Source organism: Copadichromis virginalis, linkage group LG5, assembly GCF_057382275.1.
Source record: "Copadichromis virginalis isolate Kocher_CV1m ecotype Utaka linkage group LG5, C_Virginalis_male_GT1.1, whole genome shotgun sequence".
Classification (NCBI taxonomy): Eukaryota; Metazoa; Chordata; class Actinopteri; order Cichliformes; family Cichlidae; genus Copadichromis; species Copadichromis virginalis.
In genome coordinates this window covers 19,009,716-19,034,449 of record NC_140622.1, presented here as the reverse complement: position 1 = coordinate 19,034,449, position 24,734 = coordinate 19,009,716, and the positions used below count along the sequence as shown (strand labels likewise).

The 24,734-nt window shown below is 38.1% G+C and overlaps 1 protein-coding gene across 1 annotated transcript; it reads left to right on the top strand.

Moving 5' to 3' along the window:
- The first annotated feature begins 19,665 nt into the window (after positions 1-19,665).
- On the top strand, positions 19,666-21,390 carry gpr25 (G protein-coupled receptor 25). The gene has a single exon (XM_085458038.1). It carries the CDS (start codon positions 19,771-19,773, stop codon positions 20,872-20,874), a length of 1,104 nt encoding a protein of 367 aa, XP_085314164.1. The 5' UTR covers positions 19,666-19,770; the 3' UTR covers positions 20,875-21,390.
- Positions 21,391-24,734: the final 3,344 nt, after the last annotated feature.

Below are 24,734 nucleotides of genomic sequence, written 5' to 3'. Positions count from 1 at the left end.
CAAGGTAATTATATTTACAAACTAATGCTTATCCGTATACACTGGAATAAGGGGTGAAAATTCAAGTTTTTACAGGAAAGAAGAAATTATTATATATTACATTTAAGTAGTGATTATCTTCCATGTATTTCTGCATAGAAATAAACATATTTCCCTGACTGACTCTGTAAATGGGTAATACCTTTAATGGAAGCAGGCTGAAGTGGCATAGTTTTCCGATCTTACAGCGTAATTACACGTTGTTTTTGTTTGTATGAGGGATTTTTGACTATTCAGTTATACTCTGATAAGAGATGTAAAATGTGATAAGGATTGTTCTCCCTTTCACTGTTTAGGGTGATTTGCATTCAGAAGCTTTTAATAAAAAATAAATACAACACACACAAAAGGAAATTATACTGAATGCAACAAACACAACAAGAACATGAAAAAATAACACTTGGATAAACAAATTGAAATAAGCATAACAGGACAAACACCATTTAATAGGAAAGAAAAAATTCTTTTCATTTACTTAAACTCGTCCTTCAGTTGAGGGCATTTGTTCAAAAAGTGCATCTGATCCTGTCTGTGCAGACATCATTATTATTATTACGTTTGGTCAAATTTACACCAAAAAGATAATCAAAAAGATAATAGAAAAATAAAAATTCTATTCACATGACTCTACTTTTTACAGCCTTTTTGTAACTTATGATTGAAAAGTTTGCACAAAACAACTAATATTTTTGATAAAACCCATCATTAAAAGACAATAAAGAGCCTTTGACCCACAAAGTTTAATGGTGTTTACTTTTTAACTGTAAGTAGGAAACACTTTGTATCACAATTTCACATAATCGAAGAAGATTTCATTTAATTCTAGGAGAACTGCACCCGCTGTGGGCTGTATTATCAAGTGCCAATGGTAAAACTGGTTTCTTATTTATCTATCCTACCTTTTTTTTTTGATCAAGGTCTTTTTATTGAACAAAGAATTGCTTCCAACAACAATTATGGCAATATTGACAAACAGTCAGAGTGTGATTTGGAAAGACTGGCATCACAAGGCGTCACCCCAAAAATAGCTATAAACGGGCAGGGTGCAATTGGAACACCAAATATGTTGGACATGGTTTCAAATATGCTTTTCCAAAAGCCACCCAGTTTTGGACATGCCCAGAACATGTGAAATAGGGAAGCAGGCTCTCGTTTGCACCGGTCACATGTGGGGTCAAACCCATCCTTGATTTTGCTCAGTCTAGTTTTAGACCAATGGAGATGGTGAACAACTTTGAACTGAATCTCCACATGTTTAAGGCAAATAGATGACGAAGAAATTCTATTGATTATCTTATGCCAAGTCTCATCTGCAATCCGTTGGCCAAGATCACTTCCCCATCATTCCCTAAGTGATTGCAATGTGGACAGCCTAAAATTACTTAACAGCTCATAAACATCACTTATAACCCGCTTAGCATTTGGTTTAAAATCAAAAATATCATCCAAAAGGGATGGAGGTGGACAGGACGGAAAGCAGTCAGTATTAGAAGCAACAAAATTCCAGAGTTGTAGATACCTAAAAAAGTGTAACTGAGGGATCTTGAACTTGTTCACCAGCTGTTCAAATGAGGAAAATGGTAAATGGTAAATGGCCTGTATTTATATAGCGCTCTACTAGTCCCTAAGGACCCCAAAGCGCTTTACATATCCAGTCATCCACCCATTCACACACACATTCACGCACTGGTGATGGCAAGCTACATTGTAGCCACAGCCACCCTGGGGCACACTGACAGAGGCGAGGCTGCCGGACACTGGCGCCACCGGGCCCTCTGACCACCACCAGTAGGCAACGGGTGAAGTGTCTTGCCCAAGGACACAACGACCGAGACTGTCCAAGCCGGGGCTCGAACCGGCAACCTTCCAATTACAAGGCGAACTCTCAACTCTTGAGCCACAATCGAAAAGATATTGTCCGTGAAAAGAGCAGTCATTGATGTTATTCCAAGCTTTGTCCATATGTTAAATGCCTTGTCCGTTAAGGATGGGGAGAACATGCAATGTCTATGCGGTGGTGCATTAAGAGAGAGTTCAGTCTGTTTAAAGTGCCGTCTGAGCTGATACCATAATTTCAGTGAGTGGACAACAAGAGGATTCGTGGTGAAGCCAGAGGTAATCTAGCACACAGCAAAGACATCAGGGAAGATTGACTCACCGACAGCTGCTCCAGTGTTACCCATGATGATGATAAATTATCATGGTCTTTTATCCAGTACAATAATGCCCTTATATTAGCTGCCCAGTAATAAAACAAAAAATTTGGGAGTGCTAAGCCTCCTGCGCTCCGCGGTCTTTGTAATACACTCTGTTTCAGCCTAGGTGGTTTTTTGTTCCAAATGAAGGAGGAGATTTGACTATTTAGATTATTAAAAAATGACTTAGTTAAAAAAAATTGGAAGACACTGGAAAAGATATAGAAATTTAGGAAATATAGTCATCTTAATGATATTTAATCTACCACCCAGCGAAAGAGGCAAGGACTCCCACTTTCCAAAATCCTCCTTTAGCTCAGACAATAAAGGAAGATAATTAGTTTTATACAACTCTCTATGGTTCTGCGTAATCCAAATGCCCAAGTATTTGAACTTGTTATAGCTGAGCTTGAAAGCTGCTAAAATAGACGAAAGTTCCCCGGTTATTGTACCTAAAGGCATTGCCTCGCTTTTCCCGAAATTCACCTTATATCCGGAAATTGTCCCGAATTCCTTGAGTACATCTAAAAGTTTAGGGAGGCTATTTGAAGGGTTGGAAATAAACAAGAGCATGTCGTCGGCATAAAGAGAGACTTTATGCTCGATATCCCCACAACGTATTCCCTCAACCTCAACACAGTGTCTCAGAGCAATAGCTAGCGGTTCAATTGCAATGGCAAAAAGGAGAGGTGACAAAGGGCACCCCTGTCGTGTGCATCTGTCCTACCTTTAAGATTAAAATGTACATAAAATATTTCAATTTACCAAATCAGACTGTACCATTAAAACATTTAAGACTAGAAGACCTTCTAATGTTTAAACTCATTGCTGCTTAATATCTGCAGTACACTAAAAATAAAAAAGAGGACGAATTTATTGCAGACTATTATGCAAATTAACACTTGAAGGAGCCCAAATAATAGACTAAATTCAACATATATGTGAAAAAAAAATTGTAGGTATAAGTGCATTACACAAGCATGATGAGCTCTACCTTTCTATTCTGGCAGCATGCTGTCTAGAATGGGTAAAATTATGCTAACCTAAACAAACACTTTGTCTTAGAACATTAAATTTTATGTTTATAATAGTTTTAAGAGAAAATTCTGTATTCAAATCAATAAAATGATCATTTTAGATCACATTTCAAATGTGTCAACCATTACTTACTTACTGTACAGTCAAAGTCAACATTTACCAACACTTAAATGAAGTTGCAGGTGGAAGTTAGACAGTTTAGGGTTAACTAGGGTTAACTAGCTAACTTGTATCCGTTTGTGTTGAGTTTCCTGCTTTATTTTGCTCATGTTCAATTCTCATCATGAGTCAATGTGAGCTTTTTATGCTCATAGCTACATAATATTTATAACCACCTCAAGACTGACTGGACAAATACCTTTTTCAGACTGTACTCACACCAGCCCCCCACCCCCAACTGTCCTGCTCTCACAGATCCAAGCCAAGTACACTTCTGTTTGTCAGAGCATCTCAGCTCCTTTCCTGCTCTTAGCTCTCTCACTATGCATTCGTGAAAAGCACTTTCGCAAAGCACAATGTGGTTCGTGATTTTATGCATTTTGTGGCTTACTTGGGGAAGCTGTGACATACTGTCCTGTCAGATATTTGCTGTTTATCTAACAAGGAGATTTTCACTGTGGCAGCTCTCAGTGAGGAAGCCTTAAGATGTAATTACAGCAGTTATGCATAGCATGTCCGGTACACCGTCATCACACTCAAACAAACTGAACTCAAGCGAAGAACTGAACCCCTGGTGTTAGCGCACCATTAGAGAGGAAATGAGAAATATTACATGAAATTAACCATAAAAGTAAATGTCTTATTTTCTAACATTATAAACATTAAAACAATACAAGCCTGAACATTATTTCACATTATTATATAGCTTTTTTAATTTGTGTTTTTTCAGGAAGTTAATGATGTTTGTTAGTCCTGGAGTTCACCCAAAAGCTTTTACAAAATCTGTTTTAAGGGGGGGGGGGGGGGGGTGTTTTTTGTTGTTGTTGTTGTTGTTGTTCTTTTACTATTGAAACCAATTTTATACATGTTCAACAGTTCAGAGTAGACTAAGCGTTTGCTCTTGTTCTTTCTCTTATCTTTCTCCTCACCCGTGACCAAACGTGGTAGATGTGTGCCGCTGCCTGATCCTGCAAGTTTTTTCCTGTGAAAACAATATTTTTCCTTCCCAAAATCACCTAATGCTTTTGCGTTTTTCTCTCTAACACTGTAGGGTGTTTATCTAGCAGTATAAATTGCCTTGAGGAGACTGCTGTTGTGATTTGGTGTTATATACGTAAATTGAATTGAATGGAATTGGATAAGCTAAGTGTAAAAGCAAAGATTACCATTTAGTTCTTGTTTAAAAAATGGTGACCATTTTAAATTAGATCGTAATATTTTTTGGGTTTGTTTATGTTGCACTTACTATACATGAAAACTATAATTGTAATAAATACTGTCACCCGGATGTCAAGAGGGAAAATGCTGATACATTTATTTTTCGTATTGTTGTCCTAAAACTACTAAATGTAACCAAATTGAAAATGAACCTTTAAACTTGCAGAAATTTAAATAGGATAAATAGATGGATGGAAGTTCTTAAACGGGCTATGCAAACCTAATATATAAATAAAACAAACACACTCCTGTCTTCCTCTAATGCACACACACACACACACACACACACACACACACACACACATGCTTGAGCAGCTGGTGGCATCCTAATTCTTGGTTCATAGTGACAGGCCGCAGAGGTGGCAGGAAGCAGATTCACTGCGAGGCTAATTGGTGAAAGAGAGCACTTGCAGGACAAAGGTTTAGTGTTGGGGTTCGACTTGCCATTATTTGGATTTCATATAAAATCCAGCCTGACCCAATTAATATGCCACCTGATAGGAGGGCCTCTCATCAACCTAATTTAGAGAATCAATAGGGGACAAACGAGAGTGAGAACGAAGCTTTTTACGGATGCAAACAGACAAAGACCACCCAGTACAAGCTCGAGGAGCCCGATGCCAGCAATGACATAAACCTTTTGACAAATCCTCACTCGACATAAACAAACATTCACACAGTCCCCTGGCCCTCAAGTGCATCAATGCACCGTACACATCATCAGTCATAAGCGCCCTACATAGACAGGGACATTGATGGATGTTTTTATTGTTTTGGCACATAAGAAGGGGTTGTTCAAGTTGGACATGAAGTGTTAAGGGCTGAATGCTGCACTTAGAGCCTTAAACCCGCTAACATGATGAACTCTGACCCAGCTTCATTAAATAAGAACTAAAGTATGCCATACTGGCTCTTATGGAAGGAGAAGAAAACGTACAGTACAATGGGAGTGCTGAACATGTCACAAAGATCTCAGGGTGGTGGGGGCTGGGAGGGTTTAGGAGGAGTTTTATGGCAATTATAGCCATAAAGTTTAGAAAGAAGGTGAAGTGGGGGCAGCACTCAACAACTTAAATTGCTGGACACAGTTATCAGTAACACCTTTTTGTCTGGCTTGGAGATGGGCTGCTGTTTAGAGAGGGGGCCTGTTCAAGAAAGGTCACACACTCAGAGTCTCACGTGACAATAAAATGAACGGTCACACTGAAAAATCCTCATTAAATGTTATAATTATCAACACTGCAATAAACCTGACTTTTCAAGCTGATCATAAATATTTTTTTCTTTTTGGTTTGGTTCAGATTTTGTCATATGGTTCACTTTTATGAGCTGTAAATCACCCCTAACCTCTCTAAATGCAGAGAAAAGAATAAAACCGAAACACTTTTATTGTACATTTATCATCTTTTAATATAAAGCTCACACTTAGTCATACATCGAACTCCTGAGTTTGTACCTTTGCATCGATTTTAGTCTGCTTCACGTAACCTAACCCTGCCACCTTTCTATTTTGATGCAGGGAAACACAGTTACCAACTTCATTTAATCTATTTTATTCTCTCCTCCGGTGCAGCTTGCACACATTAACTCACAGCTCACTACAGAGACTCTTTCATTCCCATGAATGACAGCTGTCACTCTTTTGTGCTCCCAGCACACCATCTGGTTCAAAGCAGACAATTGCTGGCCCTGATGGTGAGATGGTGGAGGTGAAGTGCAGCTTTGCTCGGGCATGTCGCAGTACAGTCTCACAGACCCACAGAGTATACCTGGGGACAAGATGACCAACCCCAACCCTGAAGGATTTCCTTTGTTTAAATACAAGGCACACGTAAGGAAGTCACAAATGTTTCAATTATAAGTCTGAAAACCCTCTGCAGTCAGACCCTCTCATTCTCCTGAATTCAGCAAGTGAAATGTCAGTGAGTGAAATGCATTTTACTTATAAACCTTGGGAAATTGAAGGTAATTAATTTACTATGAGTTAATTATTTGGTGTGACCTCGGACAAGCTGTGGCTTTTTAAAAAGTTTATTTTTACGTTTTTCTCAAGCTTTTGAAAACTGCTGATCTCTGGAGCTGTGAAACTTTTCAATGTGTGTATTGTATTGTAAAACAATACACACACGGTTTTAAATGTTCTACATAAAAAATACTTGAGCTTTCTTCTGAAAGCTGCTTCACCTCAATGTAGGACATGAGAGCATTTTTATTCATCAGTTGTTTAAATAAACTGGAGTGTTTTTAAGTGCACACAATACAAAATGCAGGCATTAATTACATATGCATCGATGTGAAATATCATTTTACATTTCACACAGAAATTGTAGGTTAACTATCTAGTAAATACTTAACAAATTACTACCTGCTGATGTTGTTTGTTTTCATTTTATTCCCTGTTTTTCCTTTTCTCCTCATGTCCTCATTTCACCCCTCATCCCCCTAACCATAATATGTGTTACAGGATTTTTGCCAAAATGGAGACAAATGCTTAGAGGAAGGTGTATCTATAAGAAAAACACATAAAAAGCAGATAGTTTTCTTTCTAGTCCTCACAGGTACGACGTCTTAATGACATCCTCCTCTGCCAGTAAACAGCAATCAGCACATTTGCTCCATTTATTTTGAATGCTCCTCACAGCAGCGTGTGATTGCTTGAAAGTCAGTCGGACATCTCTCTTTTGGCAACAACAGGAATCAGCTTAAGAGTGAAAAACAAAACCCCACACTCTTGCCCCTGCAGTACCACGAGTATTAATCCTATCACTGCAATATCTTAAATCTGTGGATCAACAGGAGACAAAAACCCAGGAGTAAGAATCTCAGAAATATTATGTAATACCATTAATGAATCCTGCAGCAAATAAATTCAATAACATAACACAAAATACCCAAAACACCAGGATGCCGTGTCTCTATAATCAAGAAAACGTACAAAAGTTGTTCCTCTGTTGAGTTGCTTCAGATGAATTTCACTGGGATGATAAAACAGGAATAAAAAGAAGGGGGTTAGATGAGGACACAGCTGCACTCCCTCTCTAATGGTAAGGCTGGACACACCAAATATTCCAGGTCACTGACCAAACCTGCAAAAACACAACCCTTAATCAACTTCCTCTTAACTCTCCTTTTACACCAATAGCTAATGTGGGGGAAATACAAACAAAATAAAGGCCTCATTTCAGGCTCTTGACAACTTAAACTGATTGCTTCATAATCACAACATCTTAAACATTTTTGTTTTTATTTTTTTCACATTTGCTTTATGCAGTGTGTTCTGCTGATGTTTTGTTTTTTGCTCTAAAGGGTAGCATTCTCCTTTGGTTAATATGTAGGATAAAATGTGAATGGCCTGATAAACAGTCGCATGTACTTATCTATATCTTTTTATCTCCATGTTTTGTTTGTTTGCCAGTTTTAAAGTACATCCCTTTAATATACTAATATATAGAGAACACCAAAAGGGGCAGGGCTGTTTGGATGAATTTGAGCTTTAATGCCACGGGTCAGCCGACCTTAAGAGTTCACACGGGATGAAGTGAGGAGGAGTGAAAGGTTAAAAACGTGAAGGAATGCCCCCACGTTTATTTCTTGAAGATTAAAATCCCAGAACTTCAAGTTTTGGGGTGTAATGAAGCCAAGTACCAAACTGAAGCATTAATGAGCTGCCAAAATATGAAACTCGGGGGAAGAGGTGCCATCGGTTACAGTGCCGACCAATAAAAAAGGCTTGAGGATTTCTTTGGGGCTTGAGCAGTCAGTGAAAGGCACTGTGGGGTCTCCATAGTTCACATGGCAAACTCTCAAACACCCACAGGGGGGTGGGGGTGAGTGGGGTGTGCTCCCTCCCTCCCCCTGTCATGCCTTAACTGAGGCTAGTGTTGACACAGTGCTGGCCAATCTAATTTTGATTGTCAGGAGCAAGGAATGGTGATCCTCCCCCCGCCCCCTTGAGATCATCAAGTTCATTTCTCTGGTTGCATAGGGATTTTTTTTTCCTTCCCTCAAACCCCACCACCACCCCACCAGCCCCTTCTCCCCACCACTAGAACAATATTCAGCCGTTCCTGGGCCTCTCAGAGTGAGCTCACTGGAGTTAATCTCTCCTCTCTATTGCTGCCTCTCTCTCGCTCGCACTCTCTCCCTCTCCTTCTATTCAAAAAGCCATTCGAGAACAGCTTGAATTAGTGACAGTTATTATTCAGGCTAATGAGTAAAATCTCAAAGGCAACAAAAGTGGACTGTGACATCAGCTATACCAGCATTCATAAATCATTCATTCTCAGCGAGAGCGATTTATTGATAAGTGGGTGACAAATATAATTTTCTGCAACTTACAAAATTCTAATTATCACACCCGACAGCGGTGACAAGAAAAGCAGATGTCTGTTGTGGTGGTGTGAAACGTTTAGAGGCAAATCTGTGAAATGTCACGAAGCCTTCATTGTTATCCCAGATCTGCAGCATCAGAAAAGACAGATGGCCCACTGCACATTTGTGTGTGTGTGTGTGTGTGTGTGTGTGTGTGTGTGTGTGTGTGTGTGTGTGTGTGTGTGTGTGTGTGTGTGTGTGTGTCCACATCACTCACACACTGAGGAATAGAAAAAGGTGTGATTCATGACAATGTTATTTTACATTTGAATGCGTTTTTGGGCATAATTCAGCGTTTATTTAACATAATAAAAAAAAACATAAAATCTTAATTGATTTACTTTTTTATTAATGAATAAATGACTGATAACTATGGAGTTAAATATATTCATCCATTATTCATGCATACAATTATACACTAATTTAGTTCAATGCTTTCCATCATTTTAGATTTAGGTATGCATGATGAGTTAATGCAAAAAAGGGTCATTTAATATCGTTTGTGCAGCACAGAAAGTGGGGGAAAGCGCACAGTGACAAGCCGTGACATTTGGTGGATGCCTCTGAGCCGGTGTAATCAAATTCAAGCAGTTGGAGAGACATTAAGACAGATGTTAATTTTCTCAATGAATTCTGTGCCAATGAGATGCATCACCAGTCTGTTGTCAGGAGTGGATGTGTCAAGCATCAAAGAAGAATGGAGATGATGGTTCATAATGGTGCGCACCAGTTTGCATGATCTTATTTAAATGTTGGCTTTCAGATAATGATCACGTTTGTTGTTAATAAATACGTGTCAAGTAAAGGTTTTTAATTGATATGTGCAGTTCCTGTAAAGGTTGCATAAACCAGCAGGAATAGTTTTAGTTGCAAAAGCTGCACATGGACGATTTTAAATGCAGTATAACAACTTGACCAGAGGGGGGCACTACAACTAAAGGTCAAAGTTTAGACTTAACACAATCAGTCTTCATACTTACTTAATCTTACTGTTACTCTACCATAATGGTTAAAGCATTTTTATCAATCTATTTTATTCTGATAGATAGATAGATAGATAGATAGATAGATAGATAGATAGATAGATAGATAGATAGATAGATAGATAGATAGATAGATAGATAGATAGATAGATAGATAGATAGATAGATAGATAGATAGATAGATAGATAGATAGATAGATAGATAGATAGATAGATAGATAGATAGATAGATAGATAGATAGATAGATAGATAGATAGATAGATAGATAGATAGATAGATAGATAGATAGATGAAGAAAGAAAATGAAAACTAAGTAACTAACAAGAAAATGAAGTTCTTGTTAGTAACAAACCTTAAGAATAAATTGAGGAGTGGTTGCTGTTGGCGTGCAGGAATCAGTATTGTGACTTAATGTGTAGTTCTACTTATGCAACAACCTTTAATACTCAAATATATTTCAAATCAAAGTTCGGAAATGACTTTTAGCTTCGCCGCAGTCAGAGTTACATAAATCACATTGATGTTTGATGGTGACATATAACATTCATCTCTGTATATGACACAGTGCTCAGTGTCATATAAACCACTAATAGTCTGACAGCGTGCTGATAAAAAAAGTTGCCCTAAAGGGGATTAACTGCTGAGACAAAACGGAACTTTAAGCATGACATAAAAAGAAACACTCAAGCTGTGAGTTCACACAGTAAAACAACATTTTGTTGTTTCCAACATTTCTGTCAGTAGCATCTACTCAAAACAGTTAGGTACAAATTTAGAACACATGACAGGGGGGCTGCTTGTAAACCTTAAACACTCATTCCTTAAAATGACATGTTTGCACTTGAGCTGAGAGCGCAACTGCAGCTTGTCAGAAGCAATCTTGACATCATGGAAAACTTCAAATTGAAAGTTCAAAGGTGAAAGACCAGAATTGCTCTGCCAGGGGTGGTAGGCTCACTGAGGTGAAAAACTGACCAGACCAGACCTTCAACCTTCAAAGAAAACAGAAAACACATTTTATATCCCTCAGAAACTGGACGCAGCTCTTTTGTGATTCAATGAAATGCATGTTTAAAACTACGGATAGGGTGGAAATTAAATGGGGGGGGGGGGGGGGGGGGATTGAGGGGTCGAGGTGCGTGATTTGCAAGCTGTCAGATGATGGCCTTGCGGACGAAGAGCAGTAGGCCCCCATTCTCTGTCCAGTGTGAGGTGCTCCCCACCCCCCTCACTCACACGCCTCTCCATACCCCATGGGAGGAGGTCTGTTGCGCTGTGGCCACACTAAATCAACATCGTCCTAATGAGGTGTCACACTTGACCCCCAGCAGCCTCAGCCCCTCACACGGGTGTCAGAGCCACAATGAGCGACCCTCCATCTCCAGCGACTGGCTGACACATTTTGATTCATGAGAGAGCCTGGGCCCTGTCAGGTCAAAATTACCCCTATCAAAATGCCACCATCAACACATTCATCAACCCCACCTATGAATCCACCCCCTTTCTCTTCAGAAAACAATTCTTCTGCAAAATCAACAATGCATCCATGCTTGTGCATGTCCCCGCCCTCTTCCTACCTAAAAGCACACATTTGCTCACATTCATGCCAGGGGCGCCTCCAGAATTTTTTCATATGGGGGCCACTAAAAATACTGGCACAGCACACTAAAAACAAAAAAAAATATGGCAAAAAAAGAAAGAAAGAAAATAATTATAAGCCTAGTTCACTGTCTGCTATTAAAGTTGATATCACTGAAAATAGGTTGACATAAATAATAATCTGTTCTAACTGGCTGAGTGGAAGTCCCAACCACTGCTTTAATAAATTCAGAAGCAGAAGCATTCACTTTCCCAGAATGGAGTTAAGTTTAAGAGCAAACTTGTTCAGGAAAGACGAGTAAGTATCAGATCATGTAAGAGTGTGAACTGTTGCCTGTCTCTGTGTTGGCCCTTAGATGCACAAGTGATCTGCCCTGGGATTGGCACCACCTTTTCTACAGCCTTATCACATTATTACCAACATAGATCAGTCTTGCTGAGGGGGGGCAGCAAATTGTGGGGCGTGGCAAGTGCCCCCCCTGGCCCCCACTTGGTGGCGCCCCTGATTCATGCCTCTAGACAAATGCATGTTCTCTCTGATCACCCCCTATACAAGTGATAGGTCTGTCTTTGGTCTTGTTCAGACTTCTGTTTCTTAATGGCTCACTGAGTGATGAACTCTGTCCCCCAGGTGTTGGGGGAGCCTGTCCTCTGACCTTGTGACCTAAAACACTCTGGAAATGAACAGGTCTAAACAGCTAATGACAAAACTGAGAATGAAATCTGTTCTACTGACAAAACACAGAGTGGGAACGGTCCCAGCTCATAGAAAGTGAGACACATTATCGCCTCACCGGGAGGCCGGTAGTTCTGCCAGCTCAGATGGTAAAAGTGCTCATACTGACAATAATGATAAGGAAAACGCTTATCATTGATTTCAGAAGGAAAGTGCTTGCTCCAGAGGTGGGAAGTAACGAAGTACAAATACTTTGTTATTGTACTTAAGTAGAATTTCCAGGTATCTGTACTTTCCTTGAGTATTTGTTGTTCTGACAACTTTTTACTTTTACTTTCTTAACTTTTAAACAAATATCTGTTCTTACATTTTCAAAACAGACTAATTACTTTAGGTTTGATGGCATCATTTATAGGGTTTATACTCTGGAGTCAAAGTAGGCCGGACGAGTGCAGGTGTCCGCAAGTTGTGGTCGCAGTACTTCAGAATAGCTAGCATTACAGAAGAGGAGGAAGCATGAAGATAGTGACAGAATTATAGGTGTCAGGTAACTTCAAATTTAGTGTTTCTATCAGCTGAAGAAACATCAGCAAACACAGAGACTGTTTGTGTGCAGTTTATCAGGCTGCGTGTTGGTAGCTAAAGGTCTGAATTTCCCAGGAGGGAAATTTAAACAGAAAGACGTAGGAAGACAGACAAGACAGCAGATGAAGAAGAGAGGTTATATTTAAAGGTAAGGACTGCTCAGTGACACTTGATAAACTGCTGCTTTTAAGCTTACATGTAATGCCATACTTTTAATCATATATTGATTAAAATTATAAAAACATATGATATACATACATCATATTGTCCATGATGTGTTTTGTTAACTTAAGATAAGAGATAAGATAAGACTTTGTTGATCCCATGGTGGGGAAATGTGTGCATTACCTCAGCTTAGGTTCAGATAGCAGAAGGAAAATACAAAAAATACAAATAAAATACAAAAAAATACAAAATAAATAAGATAATACACTACATACAACGGTAGCATACACCGTATGTGATTATGGATAGAGGGTTGTGGAAATATGCAAGAAATAAATTTAACTATTGTATCACTACTATTACTATAGATATCTAAATAATAGATATCTATAAGTATCTATGAGTATAGACATGTACACACACACGTACACACTACATATACATATATATATACACATATACATACGCATATATCTGCAAACGTCCATACATATAATTATGCATTTTCATTTTGTGAAACGTCCTGCAAAACAAACTAAGCTATACTAACTTTGTGTTATTGAAATGTTGCATGAAAACTCTGGTTAGTTTTACCCTGGATAAACTGGTTAGCTTGCATTAAAGCACTGCGTTGGTGCACAGTGTCTCTGGTGCTTATGGTTAGATTTAGATTTTATGAATTTGCATGTAATTTGCATTTAAGATGCAAATGCTTAGATTAATTCACTGGAAACGAACTTTATACCAACCATATACTGTCTAGTATGAAGGCAGTATAAACTCTATACTGTCAGAGTAGAGGATAAACATCAGTCAAGATAGCTTGTGAAACTGCTGACATCTTGCTCAGATTAGTTCTGTGAACCCACAAAGAGCAGCAGGTCAGCTGATCACAGCCTGTACACCGAGAAAATCTACTGAAGCTCATTTTTTTGTTTAGGTGTGGAGGAAAGCCATTCTCTTCAATGTGGGTAAATTGTTATTGTTTAAAATTCTCTTTCACTGTATGTGTCCTACATAACAGATTCATTAGAATTAGAATATTATTTTATTATTGTAATAATATAGCGCAAGGTTCAAGGTACCTGCAAAAATGTCAGGTCAAAAATGGTTAGTAAAATTTTCCTTCAAAGAGCTACTTTTTACTTTCTTTCATTCAATTTCATTGCTTGTACTCTTTCACATTTACTTTAGTATAGAAGTTGAATCAGTACTTCTACTTAAGTAAAGAAAGTCTGTACTTTTGCCACCTCTGGCTGGCTCTGTCTCTATTATCATGACCACAGCTCAGGCTTTCATCGTTCTCGTATCACCCTGGGATCAGATTGGGTTACAGGTCTCGTGACAAATGTCATCGACCAATCGTGGCCTGTTTTGCTGGTCAGTAATCAAAAGCATTGTCACATCTTTTGTTACATTTAGATAAAACCTTGTTCTTCATTTTACAAGGGCAAACTATAGCATGATGGCCCCTTGCTGAGAAGATCATCTACTGTTAGCTAACACTCGTCCACTCAGGCAACCATCTGCTCCTAAAAATTTCCCCTGGGAGACGAGGCGAAACCAGCAGGAGCACTATACCTGTAAGCCAACAAACATCCACAATCTCATTGCTATTATCATTAGGAATGAGATTGCAAATCTGTTGCTTTTTATTCCCTTAATTATCACCAATCTGCTTGAAGCTGATTGAAGTTTACACAACATAATGACTAGATTATAAAGTGTCTAAAACAAACCGATTAGGGAATATGCAATATGTCTCCAATGGACTCATAAACTGGACTTCATGCAGAACTTAAGTGAAAAGTAATAAAAGTTACAACTTAACACCAATAACATTAATTTAGTCAATAAAATGTTTGTGTTTCTGACTTCAACCAAGGCTTAACTAGAATAGCACAATAATTAAATCAGTCTAGAATTCATTAATAACTGAATCTTTAATCCCTTTTTTTAGGTTACTTTTAAATGCTAGCTATACTTTAATTGTCTATTATGTTCTTTGGGATTCCTCCTGGGATTTTTATTTGTTTTAGTCTATTTTGCTGTAGAGCACTTTGTGACCAAATGTGTTTTATAATTAAAACACTGTGAGACTGTAGCGAGAGATCAATAAACAAATGCACAAATGCTAATTTTCTTTTGCATTATTTGAACATTTTTTAATATATGCTCATCATGACAACATGACATGATGTTGTATGCACATTATGAAACTGCTGAAATAAAAATGTGATCCGGCTGAAAGAGTTCTTTGCTCCATCCTCTCTCGTGCCTGCTTCTTATGTCAAAAGCAGATGAAACATGACTCCCTGAGTGATTCAGCAGCATGTATGCTAAATGCTGGGGGATGAAAATCTAACCTGTACACATTTAAGCTTCCAGTCCATATCAAGTCACCTTGAGTCATGTAGCTTATTTCCCGTTTTGCAAAAACAAGCAGGTGGATTAGCGTCATTAGTCATGTTCCTTGAACTGATCAAAATAAACAGTGACATGCATGGCATGATGAAAAAGGTTAAAGCAGATCTTGCAAAATCAAGAATGAAAAAAAAATTCAAATAGACGGCAGTCTTCTTTCCATTGCATCATCATGAAGAATAGCAGTAATAGTGTTGTATTCCACTTGTGGTCTTTTTATTGGTGTTTAGTCATTACATTAAATTCAGCCACAATACAGTGCCATCAAACTAATGACCAACAACTTCAAAAACAAACCAAAAAAGTCCCTCATACATGAACCAATATTTACTCATGCAAGGTGCCTTTGCTAAAATTAAATTAAATACCAAAACCTCTCTGGAATGTTACATATAATGACCATTTTCACTGCTTTAGATACTGTGACCAAAATAGCAACAAGGTTTTGGGGGGGGGGGGTTTGACAGATTTCAGTAATTATGTTTTAATGATTGTGATAACTCACACATACAAATACACTGTTATTCTAACATGTATTCTTTTTTCTACACAGTTTATAGAAAGGAGAAAATTCCCATCCACATTTCCCTGTCACTACTACTTTGAACCAACTTCTTTGTTGGTAATGAATAAGTGACTGTGGGCACAGCTTCAGTGTTCACCTAATGACACACTCACACTAACCGGGTATCTTCAGATATTTACCACCCCAGACTACATCGCCACTAATACTTTCAAACTAAAAACTAGAGTAAAATGTGGATATTATATTAAAAACCTAATTAACCACCTACATGACCGAATTTATGGAGCCAGAAAATGATTAAGGGCCAAACATTTTGTAAGTGTTAGTAGTGTTTCTATTAAGATGATGATGGTTTCTCTTCTCTAATTGTCTTTTTTTTTTTTTTTTTTAATCTTTTTCAGCAATCTGTGTTGATGGGAAGACATTTCAAAGTAGGGCATTTGCAGGGCAAGTTCTCGCATTACTATTTGTTGGAGCAAGTAATGCTGAACATTCATTTAGCAGTTCTACAAATCAGTTAGCTACTTTGTCAAGCAAACTATCGCAAATGTAACTGCATGGTTCTTTTATTGTGGCCAAAGGAAATCCCCAACACATTCACGATGTAGGCTTTGTAAGAGTGTATGTTAAGGTCACCTAGCAAGCTGGCACAGAGGGCAGTCATTGCACTGTGGAAACATTCACATTATTTTACAACCAAGCAGCTCCACTTCAAATCTGAGGAAGTTTGTGCACATTAAGAGCAGATACACAGCATGGGCGTTGAAGAGGAGAATGATGCTGGTACCACAGCTATCTTTTAGATGTTTAAAGATGTCGCTCAGGGGAAAAACACGTTTTGCTCGTTTTTTTTATGTGGTGGAAGAAATTCTACTAGCGTGTATGCAATGAGGTCAGTGTGCTCAGAGGTAAATGTAGCTACAGCTGGCTACACAGGAAAAAAAATAACCAACATGTACAAGCTAAACTGATTTTCTCTAATACCTACCTCTCACTGTAGGTGACATTGTAATATAAAACATTATTTCTAAATGCTCCAATTATCAAGTGACTATTAAAAGTAACTTTAGCCAACTTTGAGAGTGTGACTAGTCTCTAGTCTGCTGTAATATTGGGAGAGAAATGCACTACTCGCGATATGACATGAACTGCTGATAAAGAAAATGCATTCTTAACCTGCTGTGGGCCTGCAGGCCTCACTTTGACAGCCCGGGGAAAAACATCTACTGTTGTCTTCTGTTACTCACATTGCCAACTCTTTGCTTGGGTCGTGAACTCTTAACAATGACAGAGGAGAGTCAGACACCTGGGAATTGTGCTTACATGACATTTAACCCAAGTTTCACAGGAATGACTCTTTTAGTTGTTTTTGACTCATTTATCCCCCACACTTTAAATCTACGTAATCACGTATATGTGAGCATTCAGATGTTATTCTGCGTTTTGCATCATTTGGTTTTGTACGTAAATGAGACAAAAAGTGGGTTAAAACTGTGGAGTATTTCAGACATCAGGGATCAGGTAAAATAGAGCACTGGGGCTGCGCAACCCTTTGTGTTGGGGGAACTTTTGATTCAGTTAAACTGCTAAAACAAGAACCTTTCACACCCAAACAATGGACTCCCTTCTTAAACGTAACACTTGACAAATGAGGAGCAAATTGTACATCTGTGTGTGTGTGTGTGTGTGTGTGTGTACAAGAGCGCACATGTGTGCATGTGACCCCCCACCACCACCACCATGTCTAACAATCACCCTGACACATACCACCCTTTCTCTCCTCGAATAAAAACAGAGTAAAAGGAAAAGAGAAATCATCCACTGTTGAAGTACTTTACGAGATCCTCCTCCAAACAGAAAAAGGACTGAGTATCCATGGGAATCTTAGCACGTTAGGGAGGCCTTTTTCCCTTCCTCTCATCCGCTCTCCCCCGCTGCACCCATGGACCAATGCAATTGTTTATTTTCTCCTATTGAGGCTGCTCCATTCACTGGCTCTCACATTTACTCTGCTCAATTGGAGTGAGACAGCACTTATTCGAGGAGAGGAATGTAGCGTTCCACTGACAGAGCAGCAAGAATGCAGGAGAAATAATTAAAACTTTTCCATGGAAAAGGTACAGCTGAGTGTGAGGGAGAACAACGTCGAACCAAACAATGAGCACTGACAGGATTTTCTGCCGTGATGAGTATATCCACACATCACCTTGACACTACAAAGTGAAGGAGTGTTTGAATAACGTACAATGCTAGAAAGTGGAGCAGGGATCCCATAAGAAGGTCATTCACTCACTGCGCTTTCTTAACTGAAACTCTCCGCAGAACAATAACACATTCTCCAGGCTCCTATAAGATGTGGCCAGCCTCACTTTTTCTGGCTCTAACACAACAGCAACGAGCCAGACCAGGGACTTCGTTTCACCTTTGGTCTGCCCTGTCGTGGTCGAGGTAGTCGTGATGACAGTTTCCTTTCCTGTAACAAGGGTCCACTCAAATTCCAAAATCAAACTCTGAAGTCCATTTATTTGACAAAAGTGATTTTCAGTGTTGCTCATGGTCGTTTTTTGTGGTTATGCGTGGAAACATCTGTGCACAATGTACACACATCTCTTTAGTGTCTGCTTGGTTTTATGACTAATATCCTCTGCTGACTCTGTTGGTATTCAGGCGTAACCGAGTATATCTCTGGTTCGCGAGATACATGTTTTCGTTTTTGTTCTTCTTCTTTTTTTTGGTTTTGAGGTTTTGGTCATATACATTTCCTTGGCACTCTGAGGGTTTCACACAAATGTGTTTACAGTTGTACAATGAAGAACTTCTATATCTAAGTTCAGACATGTAGGTCAGCTGCTTCCTAAAATTCAACAGTATAATATGCTGTCACACAATTACAAATGTGTGCACTTATGCAGTCACATTGTCTGAACACAGCATAACTGAAATCATGATCACTATACTGTTTAATGAAAGATTTGGACTTAAATAGTAAGAGTCGTGCAGGCAGGTGTAAGCAGGTTAAAATCCGCAAAAATCTGCACAAACAAAGATGAATGCACCGCTGAATTTTAAGTAATGGAAAGCTTACTTTCTCTATAAAACAAAATAAAACAGAGGTGAGATCAGCAGTTCAAATATCAAGTCTGACAGGAAAAAGCATAGAAACAAGAACCAAACAGTGTATATCCTGTCTGTTTCTACTGCTTTGAAGTAGATCAGTGGCATTTTCTCAGGAATCACAGCCCCTGACATTAAGTGGGAGGTCACCACATACAGTATCAAACTGCCCCCTACTGGTGTGGCACATCAATACACAATTTCTTTGATAAAGGAAAAAGAAAATGCGCTCATGTAAAGCAATTTAAAGGTGAAATCTGTCCTTTTTTATGAATATAGGCACCATCGTATAACAATCTAGAGTAGAAAGTTGCATAAATATGTATAAGACTTCAAAGTTTTTCAGAAGGAAAACATTTGTAGGAGTTCTATACTTTAAATGCAAAAGTTTTGCACTCATACGATCTGCTGTACCCATAATAATGCACTGTAATATTGGAACATCACGTTATTGTATAGCAAGTTTGATTAATGTGTGTCAAGTTTTTTTGTTTGTTTGTTTTTGGCAGACGGAGAGACGGAGACGCAGCACAGTAAAGTGAGAGGAAGAGAGCTGAAATAGGATTCTCTGTGGTTAGCACTTGTAATATCAAGCAGCTGCATGCTGACATGGTTAGATTAACCACTCTGCCACAATACAACGGCTGCACTACAGAGCCTCTGTGTGATCTTCCAGAATGGACGGATACACAACTCCTGTAGACTATTTGTACATTTCTGAGAACTACACTGACAATTTTTCGCTTTATGATCTCCAGGAAGAGTGTGAACAAACCCTTAATGGCTCAGAGTATTTTTTGCCTACAATTTATTTCCTGATATTTTTCACAGGATTTGTGGGCAACCTCCTTGTGATCCTAGTGGTGGGAAACAAGAAGAGAGGTGGTCGTCTCGTGGACACCTTTGTTGTCAACTTGGCCCTGGCTGACCTCGTCTTTGTCCTGACGCTGCCACTGTGGGCAATTTCTGCAATGAAGAAAAATTACTGGAACTTTGGGCAATTTAGCAACTTTCTCTGCAAGATGAGCAGCTACATGATTGCTGTGAACCGCTTCTCCAATATCTTCTTCCTTACCTGCATGAGTGTTGATCGCTACCTGGCTGTTGTGAAGCTGATGGATTCGAGGTACCTCAGGAGTAGTTTGTGCATTCGTGCCACTTGTCTTGCAGTGTGGGCAAGCTCCTTGGTGCTTGGCATCCCATCTCTGGTGTACCGGAAAGTAGAGAAAGATGGCAATTTCTGTACAGAAGATCGAAGTTCACCTTTTTTTCTTGGAATAAGCCTGGTCATGGCCTTACTCACCTTTATCTTCCCAGTGTTTATCATTATGCTCTGCTATGGCACCATCATCATGCACCTCAACAAGCACTGTGCTGCTGCGGGAAATCCTCGTGCTGAAGCGCGCCGCAAGCACTCCCTGAAGATGGTCCTCTGCATCATAGTGGCCTTTGTGGTGTCCTGGCTCCCCTACAATGTTTTTAAATCCATCACAGTTATTTTACGTCTCGCAGACGTTGAAACCAGCTGTGAAGTTAACTCACAACTTAAAAACGGGCTCATCATCTCCTGCTGCCTGGCATTCCTCAACAGCTGCGTGAATCCAGCCATTTACTTTTTCTTGGACCATCACTTCAGACGACGTGCTGAGATGATGTACAAAACCTGCTTGGGAAAGTCAAAGATGCTGCAGAGCTTCAACTCTTCAGCTTCATTCACCAACGGCTACACTTCAGAGAGCAATGGAACAACTGGTGGGAGAAGTCAAACTCAAATGGTTTAGTAGGAGGAAGATTGATATGGTGAACTCTGGAGGTGTTAAAGTAATAATGTTACTGCCACCCTTAAGATCAATTTAACATCTTGTTTGTGCATCATTATATGTTTTGTTTTTTGATTTTTATGATACTATACTTTCAAATTTGTTTTTGGCCTTTTATTGTATTTAACATATCAAGCATGCATATATTACTTGGAAAAGTATGATATGGATTTTTCTTAAATTGCAATTTTCCCATAATATCTGCTTTGTATGAAATGTATTAATGTTGTAAATATTTTGCATTAACAGACAATATCCTACAGTTGCATTAATTTAGAAATGTAAATAACATTTAACATTTGTAGCTGAACAGATCATTTGGAAAAGTGGAAAATGAAAATCAAAAAATATTCTGTGTCTTCTGTGTATCATTTTTATAACTATTATAATTATTTTCTATATTTGCATAATATGGTTGCAGTTAATAAATAAAATCTGAACAAAAATGTTGTGGGACTTAAAACTGAATCCTCTTTAATAAAGCCTCAGATTTCTGTGATGAATTGATACTATGACTAAAAATCTGCTAAAAACAGTAGTTAAATTTAGTTACAGTTACACTTAATTACAGTAGTTACAGTAGTTATGGTTAATAGCGCTAAATGACATAATTTATTATTTTGGTTTAATTTAAATATAAAATTAAACCAAAATAAAATTAAATTAAAATATAATGATCTGCAGATGTATTTCGTAACTTAATTAAAACTCAACAAAAAATTTGTCATCAACATAAAAGGCTGCACACTGAAAACTTTTATTAAAAAAACTCTCCCCAGAGTTTTATTTAATTTTCACAGTTAATTACATAACACTAAAAATAACAATAATAACTAATATAAGTCACAGGGGTACAATTTCAGTTGAGCCAGTTCACTAATGAAGAGTAGATAAATAAGAGATGTCTGTGAAGGTTCTGAGAGATGAGTTCACTGTAGAGTAAAAGTTTGTCTTGTCCTTACAGAGGAAGTGTGTGTTTTCACACATTATTTCTCACACGTTTATTAATAAAGCTGGCTTTGTTTTGGTTTGGGGGTTTTTAACCTACAATGATAACGCATATTTTGGCACAAAGAAATTACACAACTGCATTAAAATGTGAACAAACAATACTTCTCTAATTGCAGCAGAGCAGCATAGTTCTGCTAGGTGTGAAGCTTAGGGTCTTACAAGGGACCCAACTTCCTTGTCTTGTTATGTTATACTTTGTCTTTTAACTCTACCTAAACAGTTTTATCATTTTAGTACTGATATGAATCAATATCTTCTTTTTCATGGAGCCCAAATAGGTGATAATATATAAAATAAATTTTTAAAAAAACAGAAGTGATGTGGGATTCTCGCTAAAATATGAAGTATAGGGTCAGTGATCTCCATGTGAACTGCAACAGAAACCGAACAGAGATGAGAAGGTGAACATGAGAAAAAAGTGCGCTGACACATATAAGGAGGCACTGAGCTGGCAACCCGAGGTCAACCAACACAGAAAATTGCAACAGGAAGCAACAGTTTGGTTTTGTTGAGTGAGTGGGGGTTGCTTTTTCTTTTTTCTTATTTTTTTCAAATTTTCTTTTACTTATTTATGTTCATGTGTGGTGGAGAGGTCAGGTTATCTGTAACACAAATGTTTAAAAGTTGCATATTACATATTACAATCGTTTTTACATTTACATTTGCATTGTAGCCCCTCACCCACACACACACACACACACACACACACACACACACACACACACCCTTTTGACCCCAACTCAGACATAACGTGCCCCAAATGCAGTTTCTCAGAAGTCAAATGCATTCGCATGATGGCAAAGGGGACGTCAGGTGTGTGAAAGTTCAAATGTTCATGCTTGCCCACTTGTTTTTCAGTTGTATGAGTGATTTGAATCATGTGAAAAAACAGACTCAGTGCTGGCTGTGAGAATAGGGAAGTCACGAATTCCCCTTTCCTGCTTTTAGATATATCTTACCAGCTTTGGTTATAATGCTGGCACAAATATTTTACCTGCTGTTTCTGGCATATAAAAATCACAGCTGTTAGACAGCTGTATCTTGTGTGTGGAGCGCACATGCACACACTTGAGAAACATTAGTCTATTCTATTCAAATATATAGACACAGTGGACATGTATGTTGCCTGATATAGATAATGGTCTTTACTAAAAAATAGGTGTATATATACTGTGAGTGAATCATGTTTAGGTGGTTTGCGATCTAAAAACAGTCAAAATCCAAACCCTTTATGTTAATATGCAGTTATTTCTGTGTTTTTTGGTTTGGGTTTTTTTTTTTTTTTGTTGCACCAGTTTGCCAAAGTCATTTCAGTTAAACTTGTTTTTGCATTTATTGCACAGGTTGCTTTGATGAAATGTTTGCAGATAATCACAGACGATGTGCAAAGAGGGAACCAGAGGTGCCAAGTGCTGCAGCTCTCGGGCTCAACGAACAGCTCTGGGACACTTAGTCATAATATTTTTCTTAACTGACTAAATGTGAAATGTTTCACAAAGATGACATGTGTTCTTGAAAATATATAATGATTCATTCCCTTTTTTGTTGTCTTATTTTTAAAGATGGCATGGGTCGTGTGGGTAACAGGAGATGCTTCTCACACTTCGCCTATGAAGTCAGCATACAAATGCTAAAGCATGCTAATGATGGAAAAATGTTTTCTTCAAAGATTAAACTTTATTTGCAAATAATTTTTTCTTAAATGCAATTAATTCAGTGCAGCCCATGTTGTTGTTAATGCTAAAAGTCACGTGCACTTAACCTGTGAGGTCAACGCTAACTAAATGCTATTTTCACACAGCCAGATTTTATCTCTAACCCAAAACTAAAATACATTTCAAATACGAAATGTTATCAGATTATTTTGTCTACGCTTCAGTTAAAAGCTGTGAACATTTTGCAATGTATCACTTTTATATGACACAACTATAAAAGAAAATCATAAAATAACTTTTACAGGCAATGTCTGATACCTGATATCTACCCCCAACTGATTTAATTCTGACACTTCTACATTCACAGCAGAAAATCTATGGAAGAAATGCAAATGTTAAAGCTCAAACTCTTCGGGTAAGGAAATGACTTAGTCGTCATTCTGCCAGTCAAGCACACGCAAATTGAAAGGTGAGACCTTGGCACTTGGTTTTTATCAAACCTTTCTTACGTTTGAACTGCCAGTTTCTCTTTCTAGTGTTGGCGTGACTATGAACTTGCAGTGTTCTCATAGCATTATTGCAGTTCTTTCCCCTGCACTTGTTACAAAACCCCTATGGGCTAAAACAGTCGTGCCCTATGCCGTGTGAACGTTTCTGTTCGTTTTTAAAATTAAAAGTAAGTTTATTCTTGAGCCGTTAAGTCATTTTAAGAAAAGAAAATATAATAATAAAACAGTGGTGTTGTATTTTAATGCTGACATCAAAGCTAACTAGAACCATTGTGGCTGTTGGTCCGTGAGTGTAATCTTCAAAATATTTTTGGTTAATGTTTCAGTCTTCACAAAAAGGCCATTTATGTAACTTCTGCAAGTATCAGATTGATTGATTACTCAACACAACTTTCTACTTATTCTTTCAATTATGCTGGATTTACACTTAATATTAGTTTTTATTTTTACTTTATTTTTCCTGTAGTTGTCCCTTGTTTTGGCTTGGATCATAGTTTCTTTAAAGAGTTTTAATGAAAGAGGTTTCAAGGCAAAAACGGCAAATAAATGCATTTCATTCAAATATTAATGTTACTAATTGCAAAAACAAATATAAAATGAGTATGAACGTAAGTACATGCACAGTAGTGTCAAAGTAGCCATCACT

Coding starts and splice junctions, on each gene's coding strand:
- gpr25 (XM_085458038.1), top strand. CDS start 19,771: ATGGACGGATACACAACTCCTGTAGACTATTTGTACATTTCTGAGAAC.